The 26,615-nt window shown below is 50.1% G+C and overlaps 1 protein-coding gene across 3 annotated transcripts in view; it reads left to right on the top strand.

Annotated features, from left to right (window-relative positions):
* Positions 1-26,615, top strand: part of KNL1 (kinetochore scaffold 1) — a 1,870,945-nt gene that overhangs the window by 669,832 nt on the left and 1,174,498 nt on the right. For all 3 annotated transcript variants that reach the window (XM_069637560.1, XM_069637559.1, XM_069637561.1), the window contains one exon: positions 19,525-19,577. In XM_069637560.1, coding sequence (XP_069493661.1) covers positions 19,525-19,577 — 53 coding nt within the window. The remainder of the gene's footprint in view (positions 1-19,524; positions 19,578-26,615) is intronic.

Here is a 26,615-nt window from a genome sequence, read left to right as displayed (position 1 = left end):
ACGCATGTTTGGCTTGCAGCGCTCTTGGTCACAGGGCATTGAAGAATCGGTTGTCGCAGTGGAGGGAGATCTTCCGCTCTTCTTCTCCGCCCAACCTTAAGGACTTTGTCAAGCCAAGCAAGACCCTCTCTTTAGCACAGCTCCACAGCGCGGCAAACTCTTCTCTGGGGGTTCCCACTGAGAAGGGTTTCTTGGATTCAGGTTCTGGCTGGAACAAGGCCACTAAGGCCATCTGCTCCCAAATCGAGTGGCCGGGGTGCTCTTCCGGGTGCAGACCTTAGGCCATCCAGCTACCGGCTCCCAAGTTGAGGGGCTCAAAGGCCCTACCCGGTTGTCCTCGCAGGGGCGATCACATTCGTCGTCCTCTTCGACCCCAAGGGTTTAGGGATCGTCGGGTGCCACCTCTTAGTGTCTGTCCTTGGAGCTATCCACCACAGCTACCGGCACAGGTGCCGACTGCGTCCAACCTACCAGAGCTCTCTCCGAGGTCGTGACTTTGGGCGTTATGACTAGGGACCATCCAGCCGAGGGATGGGTGCCTACCAGAGTGATCTCTGAGGTGGGCGCTACCTCTGTGGGTGCAAGACCCAAGTTATATCCTCCCCTGTCTGAGGCCTTTTGTGGCTCAGGGCCTTTGCGCCGTCCCGCCCAATGCGTGGCGCAAGGCTTCAAAATGGCAGAGAGGCACATGGCGAGCCTGCCAGGCTGGCGGCCATCTTGGCTCCAACTCAGGGCCCGCCCATGCTCTCGCCCATTAATGGGCTCTGCAGGAAGATCCCAGTCCCCTTCTCTCTGGAAGCAGTAGCGGTTTCTACAGTACATGCATCTGGTCTTGTCGGGGTCTATCTACCCATCACACCCTTAAGGCTACATGCTTCGGGTGCCTTGGCGCTTTGATCAGGAGCAGAGTCCCAGCGCCTCAGAAGGCTGGGCTCCTAGGGATCCAACGGCTTGCAAGGACCGCTTCTTTGAGCGATTCCTCTTCCTCATGCGTTCCCCTTAGATGAAGGGGCTTGTGCAGGATATAGTGAAGGAGGTCATCCCGCAGGTGGCGCCTCCCAGGCCCCCTCCTCCGTGTACCCTGCCCGTTCATTAGCGCTGCCAGTTCCAATGCTGGTCCCTGCTCCAGTCCAGGCACTACCGTTTGTTCAGACCCCTCCACCTCCTCCTGTACCACCAAAGCCTCCCCCTCAACAGCTGTTGGACTCATCTTCGTCTCTGGATTTAGGGGTTACCCCGTCGTTATCTGTGTCCCAGAGCTCAGACTCTCCTCGGTCTGTGGAAAAAGGGGTGTGTGGTGGACACATGATGATGACGATGAGTACGATGATGCCCAGGATGATGAAATCTTGGCATCCGTTAAGGCTTTTAATGACTGCCTTCAAGGTCCGGCAGAGTGCTTAAGGTTCCCTCTGCCTGAGGCAGCCCCCCAGGAGTCGAAAGTGCTAGCAGAGGTTTTGGGTAAGCGCACCACGGTCCGCTCTGGCATCCCTCTCCAGAAGGATTTCATGCAGGTGGCGCAAAAGGTTGGGGATAAGCCCAGGGCCAACACCCAGATGAATAAGAAGCTGGACAGCAGGTACAGGCTGATGGATGGGGAGCCAATCCTCCTGGCCTCCCATCTGCAGCAGCAATCTTCAGTGGTGGCTGCAGCCTCATTTAAATTCTAAACCATTGTCTTTGTCGTCTTCCTGCACAAGAGCCAACTCCAGTTGTCTTTCCAAGGAGGACAAGGTCCTCAAGTCTTTGGAAAAGCACTGTTATTCCACCTAAGGACTGCATCTGCGCAAGCCAACGCAGATGCCCTCTTGACTGCGGCTAACTTGAAGCTGTGGCGGGAGCTTGGGGAATTTTTGCCAGACCTCCCTATGGACAAGCAAGCCTCCTTCAAGGCAGGTCTGGCAGATGCCTGGGCTCCCACATTGACAGAGGGCTGTGCCTTGGTGTCGAGATGAGAAGGATAGCCTGGATGTCCGCCACCAAGTTTTCATCTTATGTTCAGGAGCAGATCCTAGATCTGCCCTTCGAGGGCGTGGACCTTTTTCATTCGCCAACCGATGACGAGTTGACAAAGAAGAAAACCTCCACTCAAACCGCCAAGTCCTTGGCCATTCTGACAACACCTGGACAGAAATCCTTCCCTCTGTGCCAGGGCAGGACAGAGTTCAAACCTCGCGCTTTCTCCGGCTTCAAGGGGTTTTGGGACCGCGGTACATAGAGGCCTCTCAGGTCGCCCAGTGACAACATGAGGAAGCAGCAGTAGACTTTGCACAGGTTTTTCCGCTCCCCCTCCAATTCCTCCAAGAAACAGTGATGTGAAGGTCAGGGAACAAAGCTCGCCTGTGGAGGGCCGTTTGGCTCTTTTCCAGGAAGCCTGAAAGCATCTTTTGAACAACCTGTGGATGCTATCCGTAGTCTCCACGGGATCCAGTCTTCCTCTACCATCATCACATCTTTGTCAGATCGGGTCCCTGGCTCTTTTACGGAAAGTCCTTTCACTCTTGGAGATGCAGGTGATAGAACCAGTTCCTCTTGTAGACTGGGACTTAGGTTACTATTCCATGATTTTAGCAGTACTCGAGAACAACCAGGCTGGCATGAGGGTTGTCGTGGACCTGTCATTTCTAAATCTGTCTTTACCGCTGGAAAGCTTCAAGATGATTAATCCAGCGCACATTGCCGAGTCTCTGTGTGCAGGGGACTGGATGTGTTCTCTGGACCTCAGGGATGCGTACCTGCATGTACCTATACCAACCGCATACGAAATGTCTGCGGTTCACGGTTATGTTGTACCACTTGCAGTACAAGGTGCTGCCCTTCGGCCTGAACTCAGCCCCTTGTGTCTTCACATAGTTGAATGCAGTGGTGGGCTTTCTCGAATTGGAGGGTCATCATCTGTACCCTTATTTGGACGACTGGCTGGTGAGGGTGGTGTCACCAGAGGGGGTGTTGCATTTCTGCCAGAGATTGGTGGATATCCTTCATCAGCTGGGGTTCTCCCTCAACCAGAGGAAGTCACAGTTGTGCCCATCTCAAGATCTGGTCTCCTTGGGTGCGTTGGAACACTACTGTTCAGCGAGTGGGCCCTGTGCCAGAGAGGCTCCTGTCCCTCTGCAATGCAGTGGGGCACCTTCCAGCCAACTCAACCCCTCAGCATGGTTGTTCCAGCACATTCTTCACCTGATGGCCTCCTGCGTGCTCACTGTACAGCATGCTCGCCTCCAGATGAATCGCCTCCAGCTCCACCTGGTGGCCAGTTGGGATGAGGAGAAGGGGTCTCAGCCGGACAGGATCTCAATACAACCGCTCCTACTGCCTGATCTTCACTGCTGGATGTCAATCTTTCAGTGGAAGCCCCCTTCACCCGACCAAAGCCTACTCCTCTTTTTCGGGCAAAGGGCTACATCTTTCATGGAGCATGGCGTATGGTTCAGGTTGCAAGCCCTCCTGCATATCAATCTGCTTGAGCTCAGGGAAGTGGGCCTGGCCCTCAAGGTGTTTTTGCCCCTCATCAGGGACATGTCTGTTCTTGCCAGGACAGACAATTCTACTATGATCCTTTACCTGAACAAGCAGAGTGGTACCTATTACCCTCCTAGCCCCCTCCTCTGCATGGAGGCGGTATCGAGCTGGGAATGGGCCCTGACTGAGGATTTTCGTATTTCATCAGTCCACCTCCCGGGTTACTGCAATGCAGAAGTGGACCAGCTGAGCCGCAGTTGCACACCAACTCCATGTTGCCCCTGTTCCAACGCTGTGGTTTCGCGGACCTAGATTTGTTTGCATCCCCTCTGATTTCCAAGTGCCCCCACTTGGCTTAATGGGCAAGACGGGCTTGGGGGATGCCTTCCAGATCTGTTGGCAAACCACAGGTGTTATGCGTTCCCACCCACCCCTCTGCTCCAATGTACCCTCAGCAAGTTCCAGGCTTCAGTGGGTTGCATCCTAATCTTGATTGCCCCCCACTGGCCTTAGAGGCCCTGGTTTTTGGATCTGCCACAGTTCTGCCAGGGTCCTGTCCACCTTCCGATCTTTATCAGGGGCGTCCTGACATAGCGGCCTGGTTGCTGACCGGCTTCAGCATCCTCAATTTTCGATGACAGCTGGGACGTCATTCAGCAGGCCCTCGACTCGGTCCCAGTATACGAGCAAATGGACTAGGTTCTGCCATTGGCCTCGTGACAAGGGTCTGGACCCTGCCACCTGTCCTCTGGATGGTGTACTGGCTTTTTCAGCACACCTGGCTCGCTCTGGAGTCCAGGTGGATACTTGCCGCACTTACTTGGCGCCTTTGGGGCTTACAAGAATTCCCCAGAGCATGTGTTTTCGGGGGCCAACTCAGTGGTTAAGGCCCACCTTAAGAGGTTGTGTAGGCTTTTTCCTCTGTTGCATAGGCCGCACCTGGTCTGGGACATCAATGTGGTTCTTGCAGCTTTGCAGCGCAAGCCTTTCGAGCGGATGGCCTCTGGGGACAACCACTGTGGCCTATGATGACACTAAAAACAGTTCTTCTGGTGGCTCTCACCTCTGCAGGCAGGGTTAGTGAGCTGCAGACGTTGTCTTTGTGCGAACCCTTCACCACGTTTCACGACGACAAGGTCATCTTGCGCACTCACCCAAACTTCTTGCCCAAAGTGGTCTCTCCGTTTCATCTGAATCAGATCTGCCTGCCGGTGTTCTTCACAAGCCTGCATTCAGAGGCCTTGAACCTCAAGGGGGTTCTGAAGTTTGCTCTCTCTCTGATAAAATCCTACAGGAAGTACGAGGCATTGTTCAGCTTCCAAGGCTTCCATCACCCGTTGGATGGTTCAAGCCATTTCAGAGGTATACACAGCCATTGGTAAACCTGTTCCAGAGGAGATTCATGCCCATGCGGTCAGAGCTAAGGCTTCTTGGGATCTCATCAACAAGGTGGCTACCTGGGCCACCCCTCCGAGTTTGGTGAGGTGGTTCTGAAGAGCCTTTTTGCTTCGTCCTAGATATGAGTCCGGTTATCACAGCTCCACCCTATTTTCTTGTTCAGTGGAATCACCCACAAGGATGGAGGAAAGGGGACGGGACGTATGAGTAATTAGAGTTACTCACTGTAGTAATTAGAATATTCTGAGTCCCCTTTCCTCCATATGTCCCACCTGCCTTCCACCGCTAGTATGCCAAGGGCTAATATGTACTAAGAGAAGCCAGGCGTCCGATGTGTTCAAAGGGGACTGAGGTGAAGTGCTGGGGGGAAGGGGCCTCCGTGGGGCGTTCGGATGCCAGAGGCTGCACCTCCCCACCCCCCAGTACTAAATTTGAAGGGCAAGCTAGCAGTTCTGAGCCTCTTGATAGTAAGTCTTTAATGAGGCGGCGGCAAGCCCGCCGTTCGCTTTAGCAGCTTGTAGGAGTTGGAGGCAGATTCTCGCCTTCTTTCCTCTCTATATGAACTTGGCGACTGCCCTGTCTAGATCCCTTGGGGAGTCAGTAGAAGGACTGACTGGGATCATCATAGCAGTGTATGTAAGCTTGGGGAACAAGTTCCTTTTCAGGGTGTTTATTCGGCCGGTCAGGGAAAGGGCTGGCATATCCCATATTTTAAGGTCTTTGCAAATACCAGCTGTTTTCATGGGGTAGTTGAGGTCTCTCGTGGAATCGAATGAGGCGCTGATGTTGACCCCGAGGTATTTGATGTGGGGCATTTGCAGGGAGAATGGGGCCACTCCGCCTGGGTACCAAGGTATATTTGGGCGCAGCGGCATGACTTCCGACTTGCTCCAATTGATTATGTACCCCGCCATTGGGCCTACTGCTTGTAATAGGGTACGTATGTATGCAAGGGTTGAGGGCCTTTACTTATATAGAGCAGCATATCGTCTACATAGAGGGATACACAGTGTTCCTCCCCTCCTTGTGTGATGCCTACCCATCCCGTGTCTGCCCGAAGCTTGATTGCTATAGGTTCTATTGATAGTGCGTATAACAGTGGCGACAACGGGCATCCCTGGCGTGTTCCTGACAGGAGCTCGAAGGCCGGGATGTAATGCCATTGGTCACGACCGCCGCCAAGAGGCCTGTGTACAATAGTCTGATTAGTTGGACCAGATGTGGGCGGAAGCTGTATCTCGGCAGAACGCTAAAGATGAACTACCACTGTACTTTGTCAAAAGCTTTTTCCGCGTCTACGGCAAGGACCAAGTCCTCAGGGTCCCTATTCCCTGCTACCAGGTGTAGGAGCCTTCTAATGTTATCGCTGGAATGCCAGTTGCGTATGAATCCCGTTTTATCTTTATGGATGATGTGTGGTAGACTGTGTTCTATGCGTTTAGCTAGGCATTTCGCTAGGATCTTGGCATCAGCGTTTATGGGGGGAATGGGCCTATAGCAGCCACATAATTCGGGGTCTCGTCCTTCCTTGTGGAAGACAACTGTTTGCCGCGAGCATGGGTTGGGGGAGGCAGCCTTGGGAGACTGCCTTGTTGAATACTTCCTCGAGCCGGGGCGCAATACCCTTGCTGAGCTCCTTATAGAGATCTATGGGGATCCCACCTGGCCTGCTGCTTTCGCCGCAGTGAGTGCGGCTATGGTGCTCGTTATTTCTTCTGCTGTTATGCGTGCTTCGAGTATGTGATCAGGATGGATTTTTGGGATCCTAATCGAGTCAAGGAAGAGGTCTATTTATTGTGTTGCGTGTGCCACTGGGCCTGTGTATAGATCTTTGTAGAATTCTGCGAACCGTGCGTTTATTGGGGTGTCCCCCATGAGTGGTTTTCCCTCTTTATCCTGAATTGTCACTATAGTTTGCGCTGCCTGTCGCTGCTTTAGGGCGTGGGCCATTGATTGCAGGGGTTTGTCGCTTTCAGCATAGTGTGCTTGAGACCAGCTGTTGTACGACGTTTGGGCCCTGTCGACTGTTATGCGCCCTATTTCTGCGCTGAGCTTGTTCAGCTGAGGTTTGAGCAGTTTGTCCCTAGATCGCTTCTGGGCCCTCTCTGTGTTTTCTACTTCCGCCATGAGGCAGGCAATCTCCTCCTCCCAGTTCTTTCGCGTGTGCTCCCAGCGCGAGATTCACTGCCCCCTTATGTAGGCCTTAAAGGCATCCCAACACCCATGGGTTGTGTAGCCCTGCACCAAGTTGGTCTCCCAGAATTGTTGGGCATGGGTTGTGATTTGGTCCAGGAGGTCTGGGTATTGGAGCATGCACAGGTTTAATCTCCACGAGGGGGGGCTTGCAAGGGGTGTCTGGGAGGGCTATGCATAGAAGGACCAGGGGCATGGTCTGAGAGGACGGTCGGTAGGATTGTGCAGTCAGATACTAAATATTTTGAGGAGGCTGGAGCGATCCAGTAGTCTAGGCGAGAATAGCTGTCATGAGGGTGAGAATAGAAGGTGAAGTCGTGGTTCTGGTTGTGTGTCCCCCTCCAAATATCGACAAGACGAAGATGTTGCATTAGTGCTTGGAGGGCTGCTCGTTTCTTTAAAGTGGTGTAGCAGCCTGAGGCTGTGCCCTGGTGATCTAATATGGGGTCTAAGGCAACCTTAACATCCCTCCCGATGTGTGATGCTGTCCATATATTGTGCGCATGCTGCGTACATCTTAGTGAAGAAAGATGGTGTGTCTGATGTGTGGGCATAAACATTGAGGAGTGTAATAGGGTGGTGGAACATGAGTCCCTGAGCAAGAATGTATCTGCCCTCTTTGTCTGTGATTGTATTTAGTACCTGGAATGGCAACCTTTTATTAATGAGGATGGAGACCCCTCTCTTCCCATGGTGTGGAGAGTGGAAGGCCAAGCCCACCCATCCCCTTTGTAGTTTCCCCAATTATGTGGCTTCAAGGTGTTTCTTGGAGGAAAATGATGTCCCCTTGTAGATCCTGCATGTGGTTGAGCATTCTCCGGTGCTTGATAGGATGGGCCAGGCCTTGGATGTTAAGAGTGATTAGGGTGCTCTGTGAGGTCATTGTCTGTGTGTAACACTAATCGTGTGCTACTGGGCATATGTGTCATCTTTGTGGTGCGAGGATCTGTTTTGAACTTGTGGGAGGACTAGCGCTGCCTTGTGGCGAAAACATGCAACTCAGAAAGGCTTCAACCTGAGCCTGTAACAACCCTGACATAAACCATTTGATTCCAACGTTGGGTGGGCGCAATCTTCCGCCCAGCCCCAACAGTGGGCAGTGATGCCCTTGCATGAAGCATGAGGGGTCCTGTTGCGAAGGTGGGGGCTCCTACTACTGTGCTACACCCGACTATGAGTGCTTTGTGCCGCTTCCAGTTCCACTCGAGGCTGCGGTGATCCTCTGTCGTCCGGGGGCGGCTGCTGTAGAGTCATAGTCTGCGTGGTTGCTTTTCTGAAGATGCTAAGCATATTGCGGCGGGTGCATGGATCCAGAGTTTGTTTGTAGATTGGGTCAGGGCTGCACCCGACTGGACCAATGCCAAGAGATATTGTTGTATGGCTTATCGCTCACCACGCTTTGGCCCCCACCCTTTCGGTCTCCGACTGTTCTTTTGCCATTTCCCACTTGACTGTGGCCTGTCCGGGTTGGGAAGGGGGCGATGGTTTGAGTTCTGGGCCATCAGCGGTGGTTGTTCAAAATCTGTGGCAAGTATGTTGCGCTGCTGGAGGAAGCGCCAAGCCGTTTCTGGGTCCTCGAAGGAGTGCCATTGTTTGTCAATTTGTACACACCATGTTGCTGGGAATTTTATATAGTGGCGATAGTCCGTGCCCTTCAGTGTTTCGAATAGTGGGCTGAATTCTCTGCGTCTCCTGGAGACCTCTAGTGAGTAGTCGTTGAAAATCTGGATGTCTGCTGTTCCGACTTTGATCGGGAACACCGCTCTGTATGCTTTAAGGATCATCATCTTATGCTGGAAATTAAGCAGGCACATGGTTATGATTCGGGGACGTTGGTCTGGCGCTGGTTTCAGGATCGGGGTCCTGTGCACCCGCTCAATTGTGAGTTCCTGCGGGTTCTCAATTTTGAGAGCGTCTCGGAGGAGGTCATATATGTAGTTCTCGAGGTTCACGTCCTCCGCGTTCTCAGGCAAACCCACCACCAGCAGGTTGTTCCGCCTGGAGCGATTTTCCTGGTCATCAAGTGTTTCACCCAGTCTTTGAACCTCTGTAATTACCCCGTCCACGTCATTGTCTGTTGTTGCCTGGTTGTCTTTCAATGCGCTAATCGGCTGTTCATTATCAGTGATGCGCTCTGCTTGGGCGGTCATGGGAGCTTGTACATCTTGCAAATCACGTTTAATGTCCTGCACTGTGGTATTTGTTTCTTGGGTACTCTGTCCTACGATTCTCATTTCTGCCAGGATGGCTTGTAGTTGCGTTTGCACATCCATCTCCGCCTTATTCCTATTGGATCTCCGTGGCAGGCGTGGCGAGGCGGGGACCGTTGGTTCTGCTGTCTGGGGGGCGCAAGCCTCTCTTTGCATGCCCTTGCGGGCTCCGGTGCCAGGTAAGCGGCTGGGGGTGATCTGGATGGAGGGCCGAGGAGCCTTTTGCACTCTTTCCGCTCGCCCGATTCACTTTTGGGTGGAGAGCTTTGTTGTGGTGAGTGGCAGACTCCTCTTTCCCTTCGGTATTGTTGAGGACTCCTGTACGTGGGGGCTGGTACTATCTTTTTCCTGCTATTGAACTGCTTCAGGTGCTGCCCTTGCCTATCCTTATGCACTGTAGGTGAGGCCCCCTGGGTGAGTGAAGCGGCCTGTCTGTCTTGGTTGGTCGGTTGCTTGGCTGGGCCTTAAGTTCAACTTCCACTTGCGTTGATTGGATCAAATGCGTCCCTGGTGAGGTAGGTGGCCCCCTTGTTATGGGGCAGGGGGGCAAATTTGAGGTGCGCGGCCTGGTGCAGTTTCCGCACCTTATGTGGTTCTGGGTATTGGTCTGGCTGTGCTGTGTGTACCGGCGCTGTCTAATATAGTTATTGCAGGTGTGCAGGTGCCCGGCAGGTGCCGTTGGTCCAATGCACTAGCTGGTGTTCGCTGGTCCGCTTGCAGGCCGGCCACCGTATCCCCCACGGCAGCGTGAAGGTAGCGCGTGATGGTAGGGTTGCCTACGTCCCCCGTCTGGGGAAGTCAATGGTTGGCCTCCCTCCCGGCGTTAGGGGGTGTGCTGTGCTACGTGTTTTCCGCGTCCCCCAGGCGGGAGGGCAGACCTGTCCTGCTTGGCAGTGTCAGTCGTGTCTGAGGCCTGTCGTAGCATCCTCCGGCGCCTCTGCTTTTAGCTCCACCACCGAGGGGATGGGTGGTGCTGTGGGAGCCATTGACTGGAGGCCGTGCTGGTGCTGGGCGTGTTTCCTCCCGGTGTCCTGCTCCCCCCCCACCCCCTGCCTCCCTTCCCTCCCTTTCCCCCTCCTGGCAGCCTCCAACACTCCTGTGCACCAGGGCACTCGCGGACCCTTGTCCGTCCTCCATCCGGAGGTTCATTATACTGCTACATGCCCTTTCCATCAGCCATAGGCCTACTGGACAGCACTGGTGACCGACAGTACAGGCTCCTCAACGTCTCTGTGTGCAGGCACTTGCACGCACCTGATGCTTGGTACACAGAACATGCGCGCTGGTCCCTCCATTGGCGGGCTGGCGCTATATTTCATTCTGCAGGGCATGCATAAGGGCCTCCAGTCTAGTTGGACCGTAGGGCATTTCATTACACCTCACTGCCGCGGCTCGCTACTCTATTTCTCCCAGGCAGCCAGGCAGCTTGATTTTGTTCATTACAAACATGCGCCGCCCGCGCATGCGTGCGGGGACAGTGTCTTGATGCACGACCACACTGCGCATGCTCACGGGAACAGTGCCTCGGTGCGCAGCCCTACTGCGCATGCGCGAGGGAGCAATGTGTCGTTGCACAACCCTACTGCGCATGCGCTCACGATCAGTGCCTCAGTGCGCAGCCCTAACACGCAAACTCTGCCCTTAAACACAGCTTCTCTCTCACACCAAGCCCTGCAGCTGTGACTCTGTATAGCTCCTCTCACCATTAGAGGTAAGAAGCCATTTCACAGAAGAGCGCCTCAACTCTTACTAACCAGTCTGGAAGTATCCCCTTAACACTCTACAACTGCATATGCCTAGCACAGAGGCACACATTCTAAACAGCGTTTTTTCTGCCCCCTTTTTGCCTTCCCCTACAGAATCCACCTCCTGTCCTTCTTTACAGGGGTGCACCTTGTAACATGGCCCCACAATTTATCTGTGCTGGGTCTATACTCTTGCAGCCCTCTACCTGCCCGGGGCTTTGGATGGGCCTCAACTAACTCTGGCCACTACTATTGGTAACTACTGGAGGTCGTTTAGAAAACTTCACTCAACCACCAGGTAGGAACTGTGCCTATCTCTTTGCTTCTTTTCATGCTTTTTACCATGATGGGCGGCACTAGCTCTGACACACACACTGGTGTCTTTCAGATGCAAGGTGGGGCTCTGCCTTTCAACCCTACCCAGGGGCTGCGTCTCCTGCCGCCTTCCAGTTTCTGATTAACCACAGCTTTACAAGACGGAATTGCTGCCTGTTCCTTTCCGCCCTTCTCTTCTTCCCTTCCCCCCGGACCCAAGCTTCAGGTTGGCTTGTTATTGTTTTTGTTGTTTTTAATGAGAGGTTTTCTCTTTTAGCCATACAGGTCCCCATCTATATATAGCACACTGTTACCACTTGTAGGTACAGGTTACTCAGTGAGTTTCCAACATCCACCCCCTTTTTGTGTTTACCACCTATAGGGAGAGATAATCCTCTTTCGGCCCAGATGAAGGCACCCAACCTGGAAGCCGAAACGTCCTGGGGTCCAGTACCACTACTGCTGACCCAACATACCTCTCTGGGAATTTTTTGTTTCCTGACGTAGACCGACTGAGGATTGGTCACTCATAGATCGAAAAATCAGTGTACAACTATATAGGACTCATAATTGAAATTGCAAGGAAAACTGATCCTTGCCTATATGCAAATGTACACTATCTACTAACACTCACCAGTCTGTCCTGCTTTGCTCTTGTTGCAGAATTCCCTGAATGGGATAACATGTTGTTTATCTTTTTGTAATTGATGCAAATGTACCTCTGCTGCTCTTGGTAAAGAATTTTACCACTCAAGTGATAATGTTATGCAGAGATTTGGTCAAAAGTTTATTATCATCATTTAATTACTTTGCTTTCTGGTTACTTTATTCCTTTGCTTACAGAACAGGTTTGAGACGTATGCTCTATTACTGCCTGTACCTTTTGCTTTTCCATTTTATAAGGACACTGTATTTTGGGTTTTGCTGTTTTGATAAAGAAAGTGGAGTGCAATAATAATAAAAACTGCACCTCAAAAAAGTGGTTTCTCTTAAATAACATAGAGCACACTCACACAATACAATTTATACTGTCTTGTCCACCCCCTAGGGGGTTCTAGATTACATCAGTAGGATGAATCATTGGTGAATTGTTGTATACACTACCAATTTCAATATAATTAACTACATACAGAAGTTATAGTATGTCTCAACTTCGCTAGGTGGCTACCCCTCCCTGTGACGTATTGCTGGTGTAATGGGGTCTGGGGAGGTGGGTGGGGGGCCTTGAAGCACTGAGAGTTCGGTATTGGCTTGCCATGCTGGTGTTGCGATGCTGGCTTGTGCTCTTCCATCTCGGATTCTGCGGCACCCTATCCTAGTTGTAAAGCAGCTATGTCTGCACTGCTCCAGATCAGAGCCTGGTTCCCCCTGGCCCCCTCACGCGGCCTCCTACTTGTGTTTATGTGGCCAGCTGCTGGGGATCTCGTCGAGTTGGTGTCTGCTGGAGGCCTGGTTGGTCTTGTTAACCCTTTCCGTCGGGAGGCCCCCTGCTCTAGTCTGTGCTGCCGGTGTCCGTTGGGTTCCGATCTGCCTCCGGCACCGATGCAGGTTCTCCGGATATGTCTCGTGGTGCGGCACAGCTGGTGTCTTTCACTGCGTCCTCATCCTCTCCCCGGCGGAGGTTCCCCGCGCACCGCAGGTCCACCTGATGATGCCTCTGCTTCGCTGGGGGGTGTCGTGGTGTCCGGTGCGCTATGAATCGCTTCAGGGGTAATGCGGGCGGTCCTGTTCTATCTCCCACTTGGCCAGCTTTAGCCCCTCTCCCGCAGTACGTTTTCAGCGGACTCCCCACCCTTCTTTGATGCAATGCAGATTTGGCGGGCTGTCAGCGATGGCGCAGCCCTGCCCCGTTCTACTGCTTCAGTGGTCTGATTTCTCTGCGCTAAGTGTCCTCTGGATCCGGACTGCTTACACTTCAATTTCTTGGCATCTGCATTGACTCTGGGTACCGATTTTCGCTATATTTTCACCATTCCGTCCCTGCGGCGCTGGAGCTCCATCAGCCCGCTCCCATCTTGCGCCGCGCCGTGCCCCCTAGCGCCTCCAAATATAGTATCCTATTTTTAAATACATTGACTTGTGTGTAGGTCACCAGTGATGTCACCAGTGTTGTCATGGGCTGCACAACAGCGGGCGCAAAGTTAAGTTGGCTTTAGCTGACTTTCAGGGGTTTTGTTGCATTAAGTGCTCACATTAACGTCCCTGCAGCTATGTGTTTTTTTTTGTGTGTGTGTGGCTTGTGGAATCTGCTTAGATCACATGCTATGCATGGGCCGACATCTAGTGGAAGCTGCAGAGTATTACAGTTGTCTTTGAAACTTGAAAAGGGACTTCGACAGGGCGTGCTAGTAATATCATCCCCACTGTACCCATGGTCCTTCACGCGTCGAAGTCCCTCAGAATGTTTTTTTTTCTGCCATTGTGAGTGGTTGCACTAAACTGAGTTAAATTTCGGCTAACGCCATTTGCTTTTGCAAAGTTTAAAAGATAGTTTCTCTTTCTGTTCTTTTACGCCCGACGCTCTGCTGTCGATGCGGTGAAGATCAAGAAAAAGGACAAGCCTCCGTCGGACAAAGTCAACTTTCGACTGACCCCTTACGGCCTTGGAAGGCCCAACGGGCCTAGGCCCTTACAATAGGGCAAGTGGGCGGCGGTCATTGTACAATGTATTTTTCCTCCCCTTCCCCTTATGGCCCGGTTGCCTTCCCCAGACGTGGATAAGACACCCTTTAAATTCTACCCAAACTGTAATAAATGTCTGTGGATCGACAAAGTTTGTAACCTCTGTCTAAACCGCAACCACTACGAAAGGCACTGTCGAGCTTGTAAACTCTTTCGACCCAAGACCCTTAAAGATCGCAGAATGAAACGCTGGGCCCATCACGCCATGCAGGCCGAGGCCGCCATGGATGTGGAGGGAGCCTCTAGTGACGGCAGTGCTGCGTTTTTTTGTACAGCGAGGGTGACTGGGAACAGTCACGTTCCCAAGTGCTAGCCCCCACCCTGGGAGACAGGCCGGTGGCTCTGTTGTGGGCACTACAGCCAGCGGCAAGAGTACTACATCTTCCCACACTAACCACACAACCTGTGGCAATGTGTCAGCTCCGCCAGACAAACGCCGAGATTCGGCGTCTAGGGGCAGATGAGTGGATTCCCTGTCCTCTGGGCACTCCAAGTCACGGTCGCCTCATGACCGGCCCCATAAAACAAGACGCCGCCCATAAAACATCTGCAACCAAATGTCGGCTGACGCGTCGGAGGTCCTTCCCAGTGCGCATTTCGTCGAAACCGGTAGGGAAGCCTAAAGATTCAGGGTTCTCACACCTGATTCAAAAACATGTCCCAGAAACCCTATTTAGAGGTTCTAATGCCAAAAAATCTTTCTCTAAGAGCCCAAATCATAAAGACAAGTCCCAGAAAACCAAAATCCATAAGGAAAAGTCTCGGAGGGTGGAGGACACTGTAACTGTCCCACAAGAGGAGTGGGGGGGGGGGGGGGGGGAAGTATGTCCCACAAGATGACAGGGAGAGCCCATTAAGTGATGCCCTACATAATAAAGATCTAACCCAAACACCTACTGTACCTTACTCTGGGGTCTTTCCTAGCTCAGCTAAGTGGTCATCAGAAGACAGTTATGTCTAGAACGTCTTTCTTTGCAGATTTCTTTGAAAAAAAATCCTAATGCTTTAGAAAGTCTTCGAAGTACACCTCCAACTGATCAGGCCTCAAGCTCTCAGCACAGGTCTTCCACTATTCAGCCCCTGTCTTCATCCCAGCCTCCAACTAAGAGGTCTTGCACTGCAGACCTTTATGACATGCATGCATGCATGCATGCATGCATGCATGCAGACACAGAGGGAGATCAGGAGGAGGATGAATACGATGATGGGGATTATGGTGATGATAATAATGACGATGAGTCAGAGATTTACACAATAGACTCCAATTCCCCAAGACTGCCCTTTACCTGATTCCCCAGTGGATAATCGGCCAGTCTTTAATAATCTCTTAATAAAAGCAGCTGAGCACTTTGGAATTGAGACCCACGAAACTCGGCAGGACAAAGGTTTTGCAGAGGATATCCTGGGGGACAAAAAAGCGGCCACCCAGTTTATACCCATCTTGAAGTCAGTTCAAAGGAGGATCCAACCCTCACTTGAAATGCCCAATCAAACCAGGGTAGTCAATCCGCGAATAGAGAAACTATTCCGGCCGGCACCATCTAATCCCTTATATATCAGAGGACAGCTTAAGCCAGATTCACTAGTATTCATAACTACCCGGAAGAGGGCGGGTACACCTCTACCCTCTTCAGAAGCTCCCCCAGACAAGGAGAGCAAGAAGCTCTACACCATGGGTAGGAAGGTGGCAACTTTGGCAGCGTACCAAGCTAAGATCGCCAACAATTCCACACTGTTGGCGAGCTATGACTGCAATAAATGGGAGGAAATTATGGCTCTTGGTGATTCTGCTCCAGAGCCTCTAAGAAGTAAACTTGCCCTTGTAGCAGCTGAAGGCAAAGCTACTGCCAGCAGTCTGTTAAAAAATAACCTCGACGCTGTAGACTATGCCGGACGCTTAATTGCAGAAGGAACTATTCTCGAGTGCCATGCTTGGCTTTGCCAATCCGGTTTTAAACTATAGACACAGGCAACGTTGCTCAACATGCCAGTGGAACCAAATGTGCTATTCGGCGAAGCAGTGGAGGATGCTCTGAAGTCGGCCAAAGAGGAGTATGAAACTCTCAAATCTCTTGGCCAACTTGCCAATAAAAAAACTGGGGAAGAGGGCAGAAACAATTTTCGTCATTTTCGCAGACAAAACTCCCAAAAAGGCTCAGGCTTTGGACAAAACCAGAATTCTTCATGGAACAGCAACCAGGGTCAAGCGTCCCAGGGCTATCCCAGAGGCCAGTGCAGGTCCCGCGGCCGGGGGAGAGCCTCCACTTCCAGAGGTGGAGGCACGCCTCCCAACAATGACGGCCCCCTACTCGTTCCCTCCCATCACTCCACAGTAGGGGGACGAATTTCAAACTTCACCCACTCATGGGAGGGAATAACCACAGACAAGTGGGGGTTATTGACAGTAGCGGGAGGTTATTGCGTGCAGCTCCTAGGAACACCATCGAACCTCCCTCCGCGCCAAAGGAAAACATCAAAAGAATAACAAGTCATCTTAATAGAAGAGGTCAACGCGCTGCTCCTCAAGGACGCCATTGAGATTGTGCCATACAGCGAGGTAAACAAGGGTATTTATTCAACATACTTCCTTGTATCAAAGATCGATCTTAAAATGCGCCCAGTATAAGACTTGCGCCCTGCAAACACTTATGTAAAGCCACACAAGTTCTGCATGACGGCGCTACAAGAAGTAATTCCATTGCTAAAACCGGGGGGTTTGGGGGGGGATTACATGCCAACATTGGGTTTGAAAGGTGCCTATTTTCATATTTCAATGCTCCCAGCGCACAGAAAACTCTTGCGGTTCAAAGTAGAAAACCAGCACTACCAATTCAAGGTGCTGGCCTTTGGAATAGCATCAGCTCCAAGGGTATTCACCAAGGTACTGGCGGTGGTGGCGGTGCACTTGCGCATGGAAGCAATTCCAGTGTACCCCTATCTGGACGACTGGCTGATCACAGGAGAGACTCCCCATCTTTGCAAACTAAACACGCAAAGAACCAAAGGGCTTCTTTTCCAATTGGGCTTCTCGATAAATGAGAAAAAAAATTCAAGTCTTGTACCAAACACATCAAAACAGTTCCTATGAGCTGTATTAGATACAAGAACAGGCTTGGCCTTCCCTTTCATGGAAAGAGTACAGAACATGCTTCGGCAAATACCCTAGTATCAAGCCGGTCTCCAGTTAAGCATACACAAAGTTATGCGTTTGCTAGGCATGAAGGCATTGTGCATATATCTAGTCCCACACGCACGTCTGCGCATGCGACCAATGCAGGAGTGGTTGGCGAAAAAATGGTCTCCGGCAAGTGGTCCGTGGGACGATCTAGTGGTCGTTTCGCCAACACTATTTGTATTTTATTTATTTATATAGCGCTCCTGGCCCGGCAGCATCTGGGCGCATTTCTTGAAGGTTACAGTTACATCAATTTACAGTCACTCATATACATAGCATTATGAAAGTCACTTTACAAACAATAGATACCAACAATAGCTATCTACAAAGGGCGTCCACCCTCAAGCAGGGCATACATCAGGGTGATACGAAGAGTATTGTGGCTCATGGTGTCTCTAGTTGGCTCTACTGGTCTGGAGCTACAAGCCAAGTTTTAACTTTGCTTCTGAAGGAGTGGTATGGAGGTTCTGATCTAAGAGGGTTAGGTAGCAAATTCCACAACCTTGTGGCAAGCACCGGGAAACTACAACCCCCTGCTTTCTGAAGTTGAATCTAGGTAGTTGTAGGCAATGCGCTTGGGCTGCTCTAAAAAGGGCGATCAGATGTGTTTTGTGTGAATCTGTCGGACAAATAGTTCAGTGCCTTGTTATCAATGCATTTATGGGTGAGTGACAATGCTTTGAGGGTGTTTCTTTGAGTAACCGATAGCCAGTGTCGGCTGTATCTGGTGTTCGAGATGTGATGATTTTTAGGGATGTTTAGAGCTGCCCGGATGTTGTTGTTTTGAGTTACTTGTAACTTATTCAGGTTCCGTAGGCTGGTTCCTAAATAAAGCATGTTGCAATGAGTTTTGACATAAGGGTTCTGGCAAGAGTGGTACAGTTAGAAGTGGTAAGGAATTGTCGTCAGGCGGTGATGAGTTTACCCATGTAGGTTGTTGAGGAGGTTATGGCATTAGTTTGTCTTGTTAGGGATAGGGATGAGTCTAGGGAAATGCCTAGGGTTTTGTTGTCATTAGATACTTTGATGGTATTGCCATCAATGATGAACGAGTTGAAGGCTGGGTCTAGTCTGTTGAGTCTAGGTTGTGAACCAAGGAGGAGTAGCTCTGTCTCATCATCAAGACAGAGCCCATGTTGTGCCATCCAAGCCTGGATGTCCAGATAGATGTCATTTAATGCTTTAGAGTCAGCTTTATGGTCTCCAGTGGTGAGGATGAGTATTTGGCTGTCATCTGTATAGTTAGTGTAGGTGACACCCAAATAGTCAAGAATATCGAAGAGGGGCTTTGTGAGTGTTGGTGATACACAAGATCCCTGAGGGACCCCAAACAAAACTGGTTAAGGTTCTGCAGAGGCCAGTGGTGAGAAGACCCTCATGGATCTGTTCTGCACGAATGATCTAATCCTGGTGGTTGCTTTGTCCGAGAAGTGGCTGCGGATTTCAGATGTTGAGAGTATTTGATGGTTGACTAGTTAAAATGCTGCTGACAAATCGAATAGTAAAAGAAGGGCCTACTTGCCGTTGTCTTTGAAGTCTTCGATTTGTGTTTTTAAATCAATTAAGACTGTTTCTGTTCCATGCCTCAGACGGAAACCAGATTGTCTGAGGTCAAGGAGGTTGTTAGATTCTAGGTAGACCTGGATCTGCAGGTAAGCTACTCTATCAAGGATTTTGAGAAGGAAGGGGATGGTAGTGATCAGTCTATAGTTGGTGGGCGGGCTTGGGTCTAGTGAGGGTTTGTTTAGAGTACAGAGTACTACTAGTGCAGAGTACACTAGTACAAAGCCTACGCTGGTGGTCAAGAGAAAATCTGTTAAAGGGAAAACCCTTCCATGATCCGGAAGCGCAAGCGATTGTCGCAACAAACATGCCAATCTCCGGGTGGGGGGGGGGCACATTATCCTCACCACACAGCGCATGGTCTGTGTTCCCAAGTCACTCACAGAGCCAGATCAACCTGCTGGAACTATTAGCCATACCCAAATCACTCCAAGCATCCGAACTCTACAATTTGTAATTTATTTTTATTTGACATTTGGGAGTTGCAAATACGTCCACTTTGCAAGGTGCAACAGTTCTACTTCACATGCCTTTTTATATTTTTGCCCCTTAAGACATTAATGAATTAAAATATGACTGATAACGAATGCTCACTAGCTTTACCTACTCAAGCCAGTGTATTCTCTGCTAGGTTAGCGTTTGAATATCTTTTATTTTTATTGCACAGAGGCTTTTCATTGATTAACCTAGATTAGTTTATGGCTTATGGATGCTACTTGTGTATACTTTTATTTTTATTTAGCTTGGCACATAAAATGTGACTTTTTTTCTACACCTGTAGGAATGGATACTTTACTTCATGCTCCTATTCAGACCCAACCGCAGCAAGATCAGGTAATGTAGTATGTTCTCTTACTTGCTGATATTTAAAATGTCCTCTAGCAAGACATTTATATGAAGTACAATTAAAATGAAATGTCCTGGTATCGTCTCATCCATATTAACAAGTGTATTTCCAATGTTTGTGTGGTTTATTTTCTTGCTCCCCACAATGGTCCAATCTACTGCTGCCCAATCCACACACACTTCTGCGCTCCTTGCATACTCCCTGGATTCTATGGATAGTGGGGCCTGGCAATGCCATTGCAGGTCCCAACGGCCCAAATGTGGTCCAGGAGAGAAAAGGATGAGAGGGTGGCCAACTCAAGTGCACCTGTCCTTCAGAATGTTTACTCAGACCCTACACCCAGCCCTCCTATCCCTGTGGCCCTTGTGACCACTCTCCTGCTTCCTGGTCTTCTCCCTTACTCTTTCCTCAGCAACACTTACTAAAAGTCCTAGTGCCTCTTTTGTAAACCGTCTTCCTTCTCCACCTCACGCGAGTTGAAACTCTGAACTCACTCGCCTCTTTGGGTCTCTCTTGCTGCCAACATACTCGCATAAAAATCTCCCTCCCTCTCTATCCTGCACCTGATGTCTTCCTTTTAACCACTCCTTTTCTTTTTTTTTCTTCACTTGCGTCCTTTCAAACTGCTCCCTCCATTGATTCTTAACCTCCTTTTCCTGACTTGATTCAGTAGGGTTCGCAATTGAGGCGAGCTGGGAGATATTTAGTTCCTGCTTGCTGCCTGGGAGAGCCTGGTTAGCTTGATTACTACCATCTATGAGGAGGTACTTTTGGGTCCACAAGCAAACTGATGTCAAACACACACTCACACCGATGTGAATTTAACTCTGCCTGTTTTGGACAATTTATAAATAAACATTAGGACAGATCTATAAAGCATAAAGGGTCATAAATAATGGATGGAATTAGGTTTGCTTCGTGTTGTGATGAATCCGGAATGATTCCCGCAGGAAACCTTGCCTGGGACCCTTCTCATGTGGCTAGGCAAAGGCAGACACTTTCTGATCTGGAACCTGGTGCTGGTGTTCTGCGGGAGGATCACATGAGGGGGGGAAGCGGGTCAGGAGCAATGGGTACCCCCCTTATTCAACTTTCCCCCAAAACCCCACCCTTCTAATGGCTAATTGCGAAATTGAAGAAATAAGAAAAGCTAACTTTGCCGTTAGGAACTTCAAGTCCCATCATTTCCTAAGTACTGGGACGAAGAAAAGGGCTAAAAAGGTACAATGCTGCAGGAGTGGTCAGATTGTTAATTCAGATGACCCACACATATGGGAGACTCAGAGGCTTAAAAGGCCCCCCTCGGTTGCAGGCCATTAGTAAGAGCGGGCGAAAGAAGCAGTGCGATTCATGCATGCAGCGAAGGCAGAAGCTAGAGGAGGGAGAAGACACTGGGACCACTGTTTCTGCCGATATCAGCTGTTAGTCCTGAGAGGGTCTGCTTCCCGAAGCCTGAAGTGCAGAGGTTACATAGCAGATAGCGTGCAACAGCAAAGCTTGCCCTCTGGGGTCCTGTTCTGTAGAGGCTGTGCATTAGGAATTGAAAGCAAGGGAGGCTTTCCTACCCAGGAGGCTGTCTCCTGTGGCTGGCGTGCACCAGAGGGCTTCAGAAGCAAAAGGAGCTCCTGTTTGCAGATGGCGCGGGCAGTTTGCCGGGTCGTGAGGAGCCACAGAAGCAGGAGTCCTGCGAGCAGGGAGTTGATCAAACGTGCACGCCTTACCCAGTGAGTGCACAAGTTGGTAGTGACCCCGGAGCACTCTGCACCCACTCACATGTTCAATGTAGGCATTCAGCAGGTAAGCAGCACTCGCTTATTAGTGAAAGTGGTCCTAAAACTGATTTTGTATACCGAATTATTGACAAGCAGCAAAAGCCCTGCTATAACAAAACCAAATGACTGCAACTTTAAACGTGTGAGTCTGTGGAATACCCAGCAACCTAATGAGGCGATGAGAACTAATACCTACAAGCATTGCCCAGGCCAAGAGACTAAAATCAAGGCAATTCAAATCCAACTGAAATTACCAACGGCAAAAGGGGGCTAATGAAAGGTCTATAGGTTGTGTGAAGCTTGTTGCCCATACTTAGTACAGCATATAGTAAAAGCTGGTCTAAACTCTCCATTGCCAATGGAGGAACAGAATAAGACCCTATCCTTGTCAGTATTTGGTTACTTGTGCAGTGGGGAAACAAGAGTGTCAAAAAGGCTGCCCTTCTGGAAAATGTTATTCAGAAGAAGCACCAATGTGAATCTTGTTTTCCCTGAAGAGTTGTTAAAGCTGCAAACTTGTGAAGCTGTTGTGAACCTCTTGTCAGTTGATCTTAACCACAAAATGCAGTTATTTTGAAACGCTGTTCGGTCAGGGAAGTATACCCGGATGGCAAATCCTTGCAGGAGTAGGCCTGGCATGGAAGTAAACCAGGTTGAAGTTGATGAAGTGCTATAATGTGCTCATGACGAATATAATGTGTTACTTGTGGTGCTGAAGAAAGAAAGTTGTAAAGCTATTGCAAAGAAGTTATATTTCTTGAAATTTTCAGCTGTGGCAAAATATCCTGACCAAAGACAATATGTCGCTTGTGGTAATGCAGCAAGGACTTTGTAAAATTGCTGTAAAGGAGTTATATTTCTTTAAAATTCTTTAGCTGTTGCAAAACTCCCTTACCAAGAGAATTATTGTTGCTATTGATGAACTGAGAAAATGTCCTTTATCTGAAAAGGATAAGTCTTACACTTGTTCATGAAAGAGTCTTACATTTTCTTTGTTGAATCACTGGAGTATTGGAACTTTCTGTTGACCAGAACTGTGTTGCAAATGTGTTGCAAACCAGGATTTCCTTACTTTCTCTTTCGTGCTCTGAAGCAGAATCCTGTTTAAATCTGGGGAAGGGGAATTCACCCAGGTCATAAGGAGAGGCTGTTACATTACAAATTCAATTATTATATTATTGTGTTGTCTTTGAGCTGCCATGCATTGCCTTATTTATCGTATGTATAAGTGGGACAGATATCCGTTGTTGGAGAATTTCCTTTAGTTTATTGTATGCAGAAAATCCTGGTCAGGGTAGGGATAGTGAGGTGTTATCCAACATTTTAATTTAATAAAATGTAATTTGTTGAAAAACCTTCACAAAGTTGTCCGCCTCACATTTCTGACCCCTCACAGTATTTAGAAGTTAGATTTACGGAACGCTATGTTCTATCTCCTTGTTTCCCAGTAGTATCTCCTGCTTATCCTACCGTAATCCCCAATTCAATATTGTTGGTTAACTCCCTCCTCCCCTTGACCTCAAGCTACAGAATCTACTTCCATCTCCTAGCCTGCTCCAGGTCTTCATGCCAGCTCATGACGTTTTTCTCCAATGTCTCCTTATCTTTACTGTCATCCTTTTGAGATTCTCCCCCCCCTCTCAAAACTCTCCTGTCTGATCCTTCATATTGTCACCCACTATTATAACTGTCATGGTCACCGCCCCCTTTCACTTTTTGGCCTGCCCTTTCTAATACCACTTCCCAATGTTCACTTTGCATTGCAGCCTTCTGGATATTGTCCTCTGTCAACTGGACTTGCTTCCTCCATCAATGTCCTAGGCAGCTCCTCCACTCTCTACTTTCTGAGTAGTGTGTGAGCATGTCGGCTCCTGCTCCTTACTCCTCTCCTGTTTGGTCATAAGCTCCATCCCCAGCCTTGACTCTTGCTCCTGTTCCTGACGACAGCTTCTGGACTCATGCCTCCAGGCTCCTCCGGACTCAACAGATCGTGCTCCAAACACACATTGCAAGACACTGCTTGTGGGCGTTTATAGGGCTTTGGAAAAGTTTTTTTTACCTCTGGTGTTCGCTAAAATGGGAATTTGCTCCGCTCCTGAGGATTTGCTACTATCTTGATCTGGCAATTGCAATGCCTTGACCCTCTGGCAATTGCAATGCCTACACCCTCCCTTTAGGTCAGTCAACATCTGGGCAAAGGGAAATCTTGTATGTCTGTTCAGGCAGCTTGCATAGGGATGTCTGATGGGCCTCATCTTTTGGGATGGCTTTCTGTCCTACCATGGAACTCTGGGCTGGCTAGTTTCTCTTCCTGGGAGTTCCTCTATGGTGATCATGCCCTGACCTTGTTCCCATAGACGACTACCTTAGCGTGTTGGCACTTAACTGTATGAGATTGGAGACCTTGTGTGATCACTGACTGCCTTTCATGTCCTAGTTGAGTTCCATCTGCACATTTATGTGAGTTCCATACCTTTAAGGGAAGCACAGCATGTAGTAGCTTCCAGTTCTGCAGGGGCTCAATTCCTAAAAAGCCAGGAGGGTCAGTCTGCAGTAGAAGGTGTTTGGGTGAGGTTGGGGGAAGACCAAGAGACCAAACACTGTGCAGCAGGTGGGAGGGGACTTTTGATGTGCCCGACAGTAAGGTGTTTGTATTGGGAGAGTGGTACCAGTTTTTTGTGCGTTTGGTGGGGAGTGAGCGCATGATTGAAAGCCGTTTTGGCGGGAGAACAGGAGGGTGATTGACGGTGGGAGTGAGTGGGAGTTATGGCAGGTCAGGACCAGGAGACTGACATGGTGGAATGGTTTTCAAAATGTCTTTGTATTTTTGAATCAGGGCTTAGGTCATAAGCTGGCGACTGGTGGTTGGCTTCTGAACCACCCCAGGGTTGTATGTCTTTTTCTATGGAGTGCAAAGACTGATGTAGGAGCTACGAGTTTCCCATCTCTTCAAGTCAGTCCAATAAATGTCTTTCGTTTTTGCTCTGTCCTGGGCCTGGTTTCCCTCACTGCCCCTTGGAGTCTCCAGTCTCTTCCCCTGCCTTGGGGCTTTTTCTTTTTCCCCACCTTGGGGTCTCGTTATCTCTCACCCTGCTTTCGGGCGGGGTGGGCGGAAGTTAGGTTCTACCTTGCCTTAGGGACTGGATCTCTCATTCTGACTTGGGGTTTTGTATCTTCTTCCCAGCCTTAGAGTCTCCGTCACTCGCCCCTTCTTGGGGTTTCGTCTGGTCTACTCCACCTTGGGGGTCTCAAGGGTCTTACCCCGCCCTGTGGGTTTCCTTACTTCTTTGTTTCTTCTCAGCACTCTCAACGTGCTTTGGGGGTTTTCTCTCTTCTTCCCCACTCTAGTGTCTCCAATCTCTCACCCGACTTGGGGTTTTGTTTGATCTACCACACCTTGGGATCGGGTTTCTTACCCTGCTTGGGATTGTTTCTAATTTCCCAGTTTAGGGTCTCTGGTCATTCGTTGCTTATTGTGGATTTGTCTGGTTTACTCTGCCTTGGGGGTCCCCCGTTTCTCACTCCGCCTTGGAGTTTAATTTCTTCTACCCTGCCTTGGGGTCTAAGCTCTTTCACCCAGACTTGGGGGCTCTCTCTCTTCTTCCCCACCCTGGGGTCTCTCTTTTCTCACTAGGCCTTGGGGTTCTTCCGATTCTAACCCAGCTTGGGGTCTCGGATCTCTCACCCCGTGTTGGGGTTTTCTCTCTTCTTCCCCGCCCTGAGGTCACGGGTCTCACCCTGGCTTTGGGGGCAGTTCTGTTTCTTCTACTGCACCTTTGGGTCTCTGGTGTCTTACCCCTGGGGTTTCGGGCTTCTCCCCTTGCCTTGGGGTTTTGTTTGGTCTACCCTACCTCAGGGTCTCTGGATTTCTCGCTCTGGTTTCTCACTCTGCCATGTGGTTTTGTTTTGCTTCACTGCTTCACGGTCTTTGGTCACTCGCCCCTTGCGGTTTCATCTGGTCTGGAATGCCTTGGGGTCTGGAGTTTATCACCCCCTCCTTGGGGTTTGGTTTCTTCTTCCCCCACCCTGGTGTCTCTGCTTTACCACCCCACCTTGGGGTTCTCTCTCTTCTGCCCTACCCTGTGTTCTGGGGGGTCTCACCCCACGTTGGGGTTTCATTGGGCCGGTCCTCTCCTCTCCCGATCCCTTGGATCTGCTGCACAATTCTGTTCCTGCGTCGCTGCGCACTGGGAGGCTCTGGAAGGCCTTCTGCCGCGGTACATTCTAGTCTGCATCCAGAAGTTCTTCTCATGTGGACCCTGGGTTTGTGGTCTCTCCTTGTCAGTTCTCTGCTTCTCTATTGGACGTGGTCTTGCGTTGCTACTTCGTGCTGGCCTCCCTGTTTCCTGGACCGGCAAGTTTGTCGGGCATTCCACAGGCTTGACTGCAGCCCTACTTTCCTCGTATGCTGTAGGCTCCTTGTCTTCCTGCCACATCTCCCAGCGAAATGGGACCAACTCTATGTTCAAGTTCTGCCGGCTTCTGTCTCTCCTTCAATGTGGGCTGGCTCTTTCTTTCCTTCTACATAAAAGTGCTCAGCTCCAGCCCCTCTTCTCTCCCAGGGAGTTCCCTTGACATGGAGTGGTCAGAAATCACACCAGCCATACCAAAAGAAAGTTTCAAATCATTACCATGAGTTCCTTACAATAGGTAGTTGTCCACCTTCACTTGCATACGCATTTGGTGTTATTGCCTTTGGGTGCATTGACATGTGGTTGCGCTTTCCACTGTCCATTGGGCCCATATATGCTGAGGGGTGCATGCATGGGATGGTAATTTGGCCAGTGCATTGTCATGGGGGGGAGGGGGCATTCATACTCGCCAGCTTTGTTGTGACTGCTGGCTCCAACCTCAGCACTCCCCACACCCTTGTTCCCCTCCATGTAGAGGATGCTGCTGGCCTTCTCCTCCCACTGGGTCAGGACAAGATGTCCACAGTGCCGTCTCCTGTGGCAGATGTCTCCTCCCAGTGTTTTGCTAGATGACTGCAGACCCTGGCCTTAATGTCATTCTATCCTTTTCTGCAGTCTTTGCTGTCCCGTGGGACTGTGCCCACTGCCGTGACCTTGTCACTGATATTGGCCCAGATGGCAACCTTCCTCTGGCCAGATGTTTTTCTGTGCCTAGAGCCATAGAGCTCTTTGACTTGGGCCTACTACCTCATCAGTGTGTATCTGCAGCTCTACTTCCTTGAATGTTTGTTACCTTAACCGCATATCTGGCACCTTCCCTTTCCCTTTGTCCTGAGACATT

The sequence above is a fragment of the Ambystoma mexicanum genome, chromosome 14, assembly GCF_040938575.1.
Source record: "Ambystoma mexicanum isolate Mex_15411 chromosome 14, UKY_AmexF1_1, whole genome shotgun sequence".
NCBI classification, from domain to species: Eukaryota; Metazoa; Chordata; class Amphibia; order Caudata; family Ambystomatidae; genus Ambystoma; species Ambystoma mexicanum.
The sequence above is the reverse complement of the archived record's forward strand: the minus strand, read 5'-3'. Positions and strand labels throughout refer to the sequence as shown.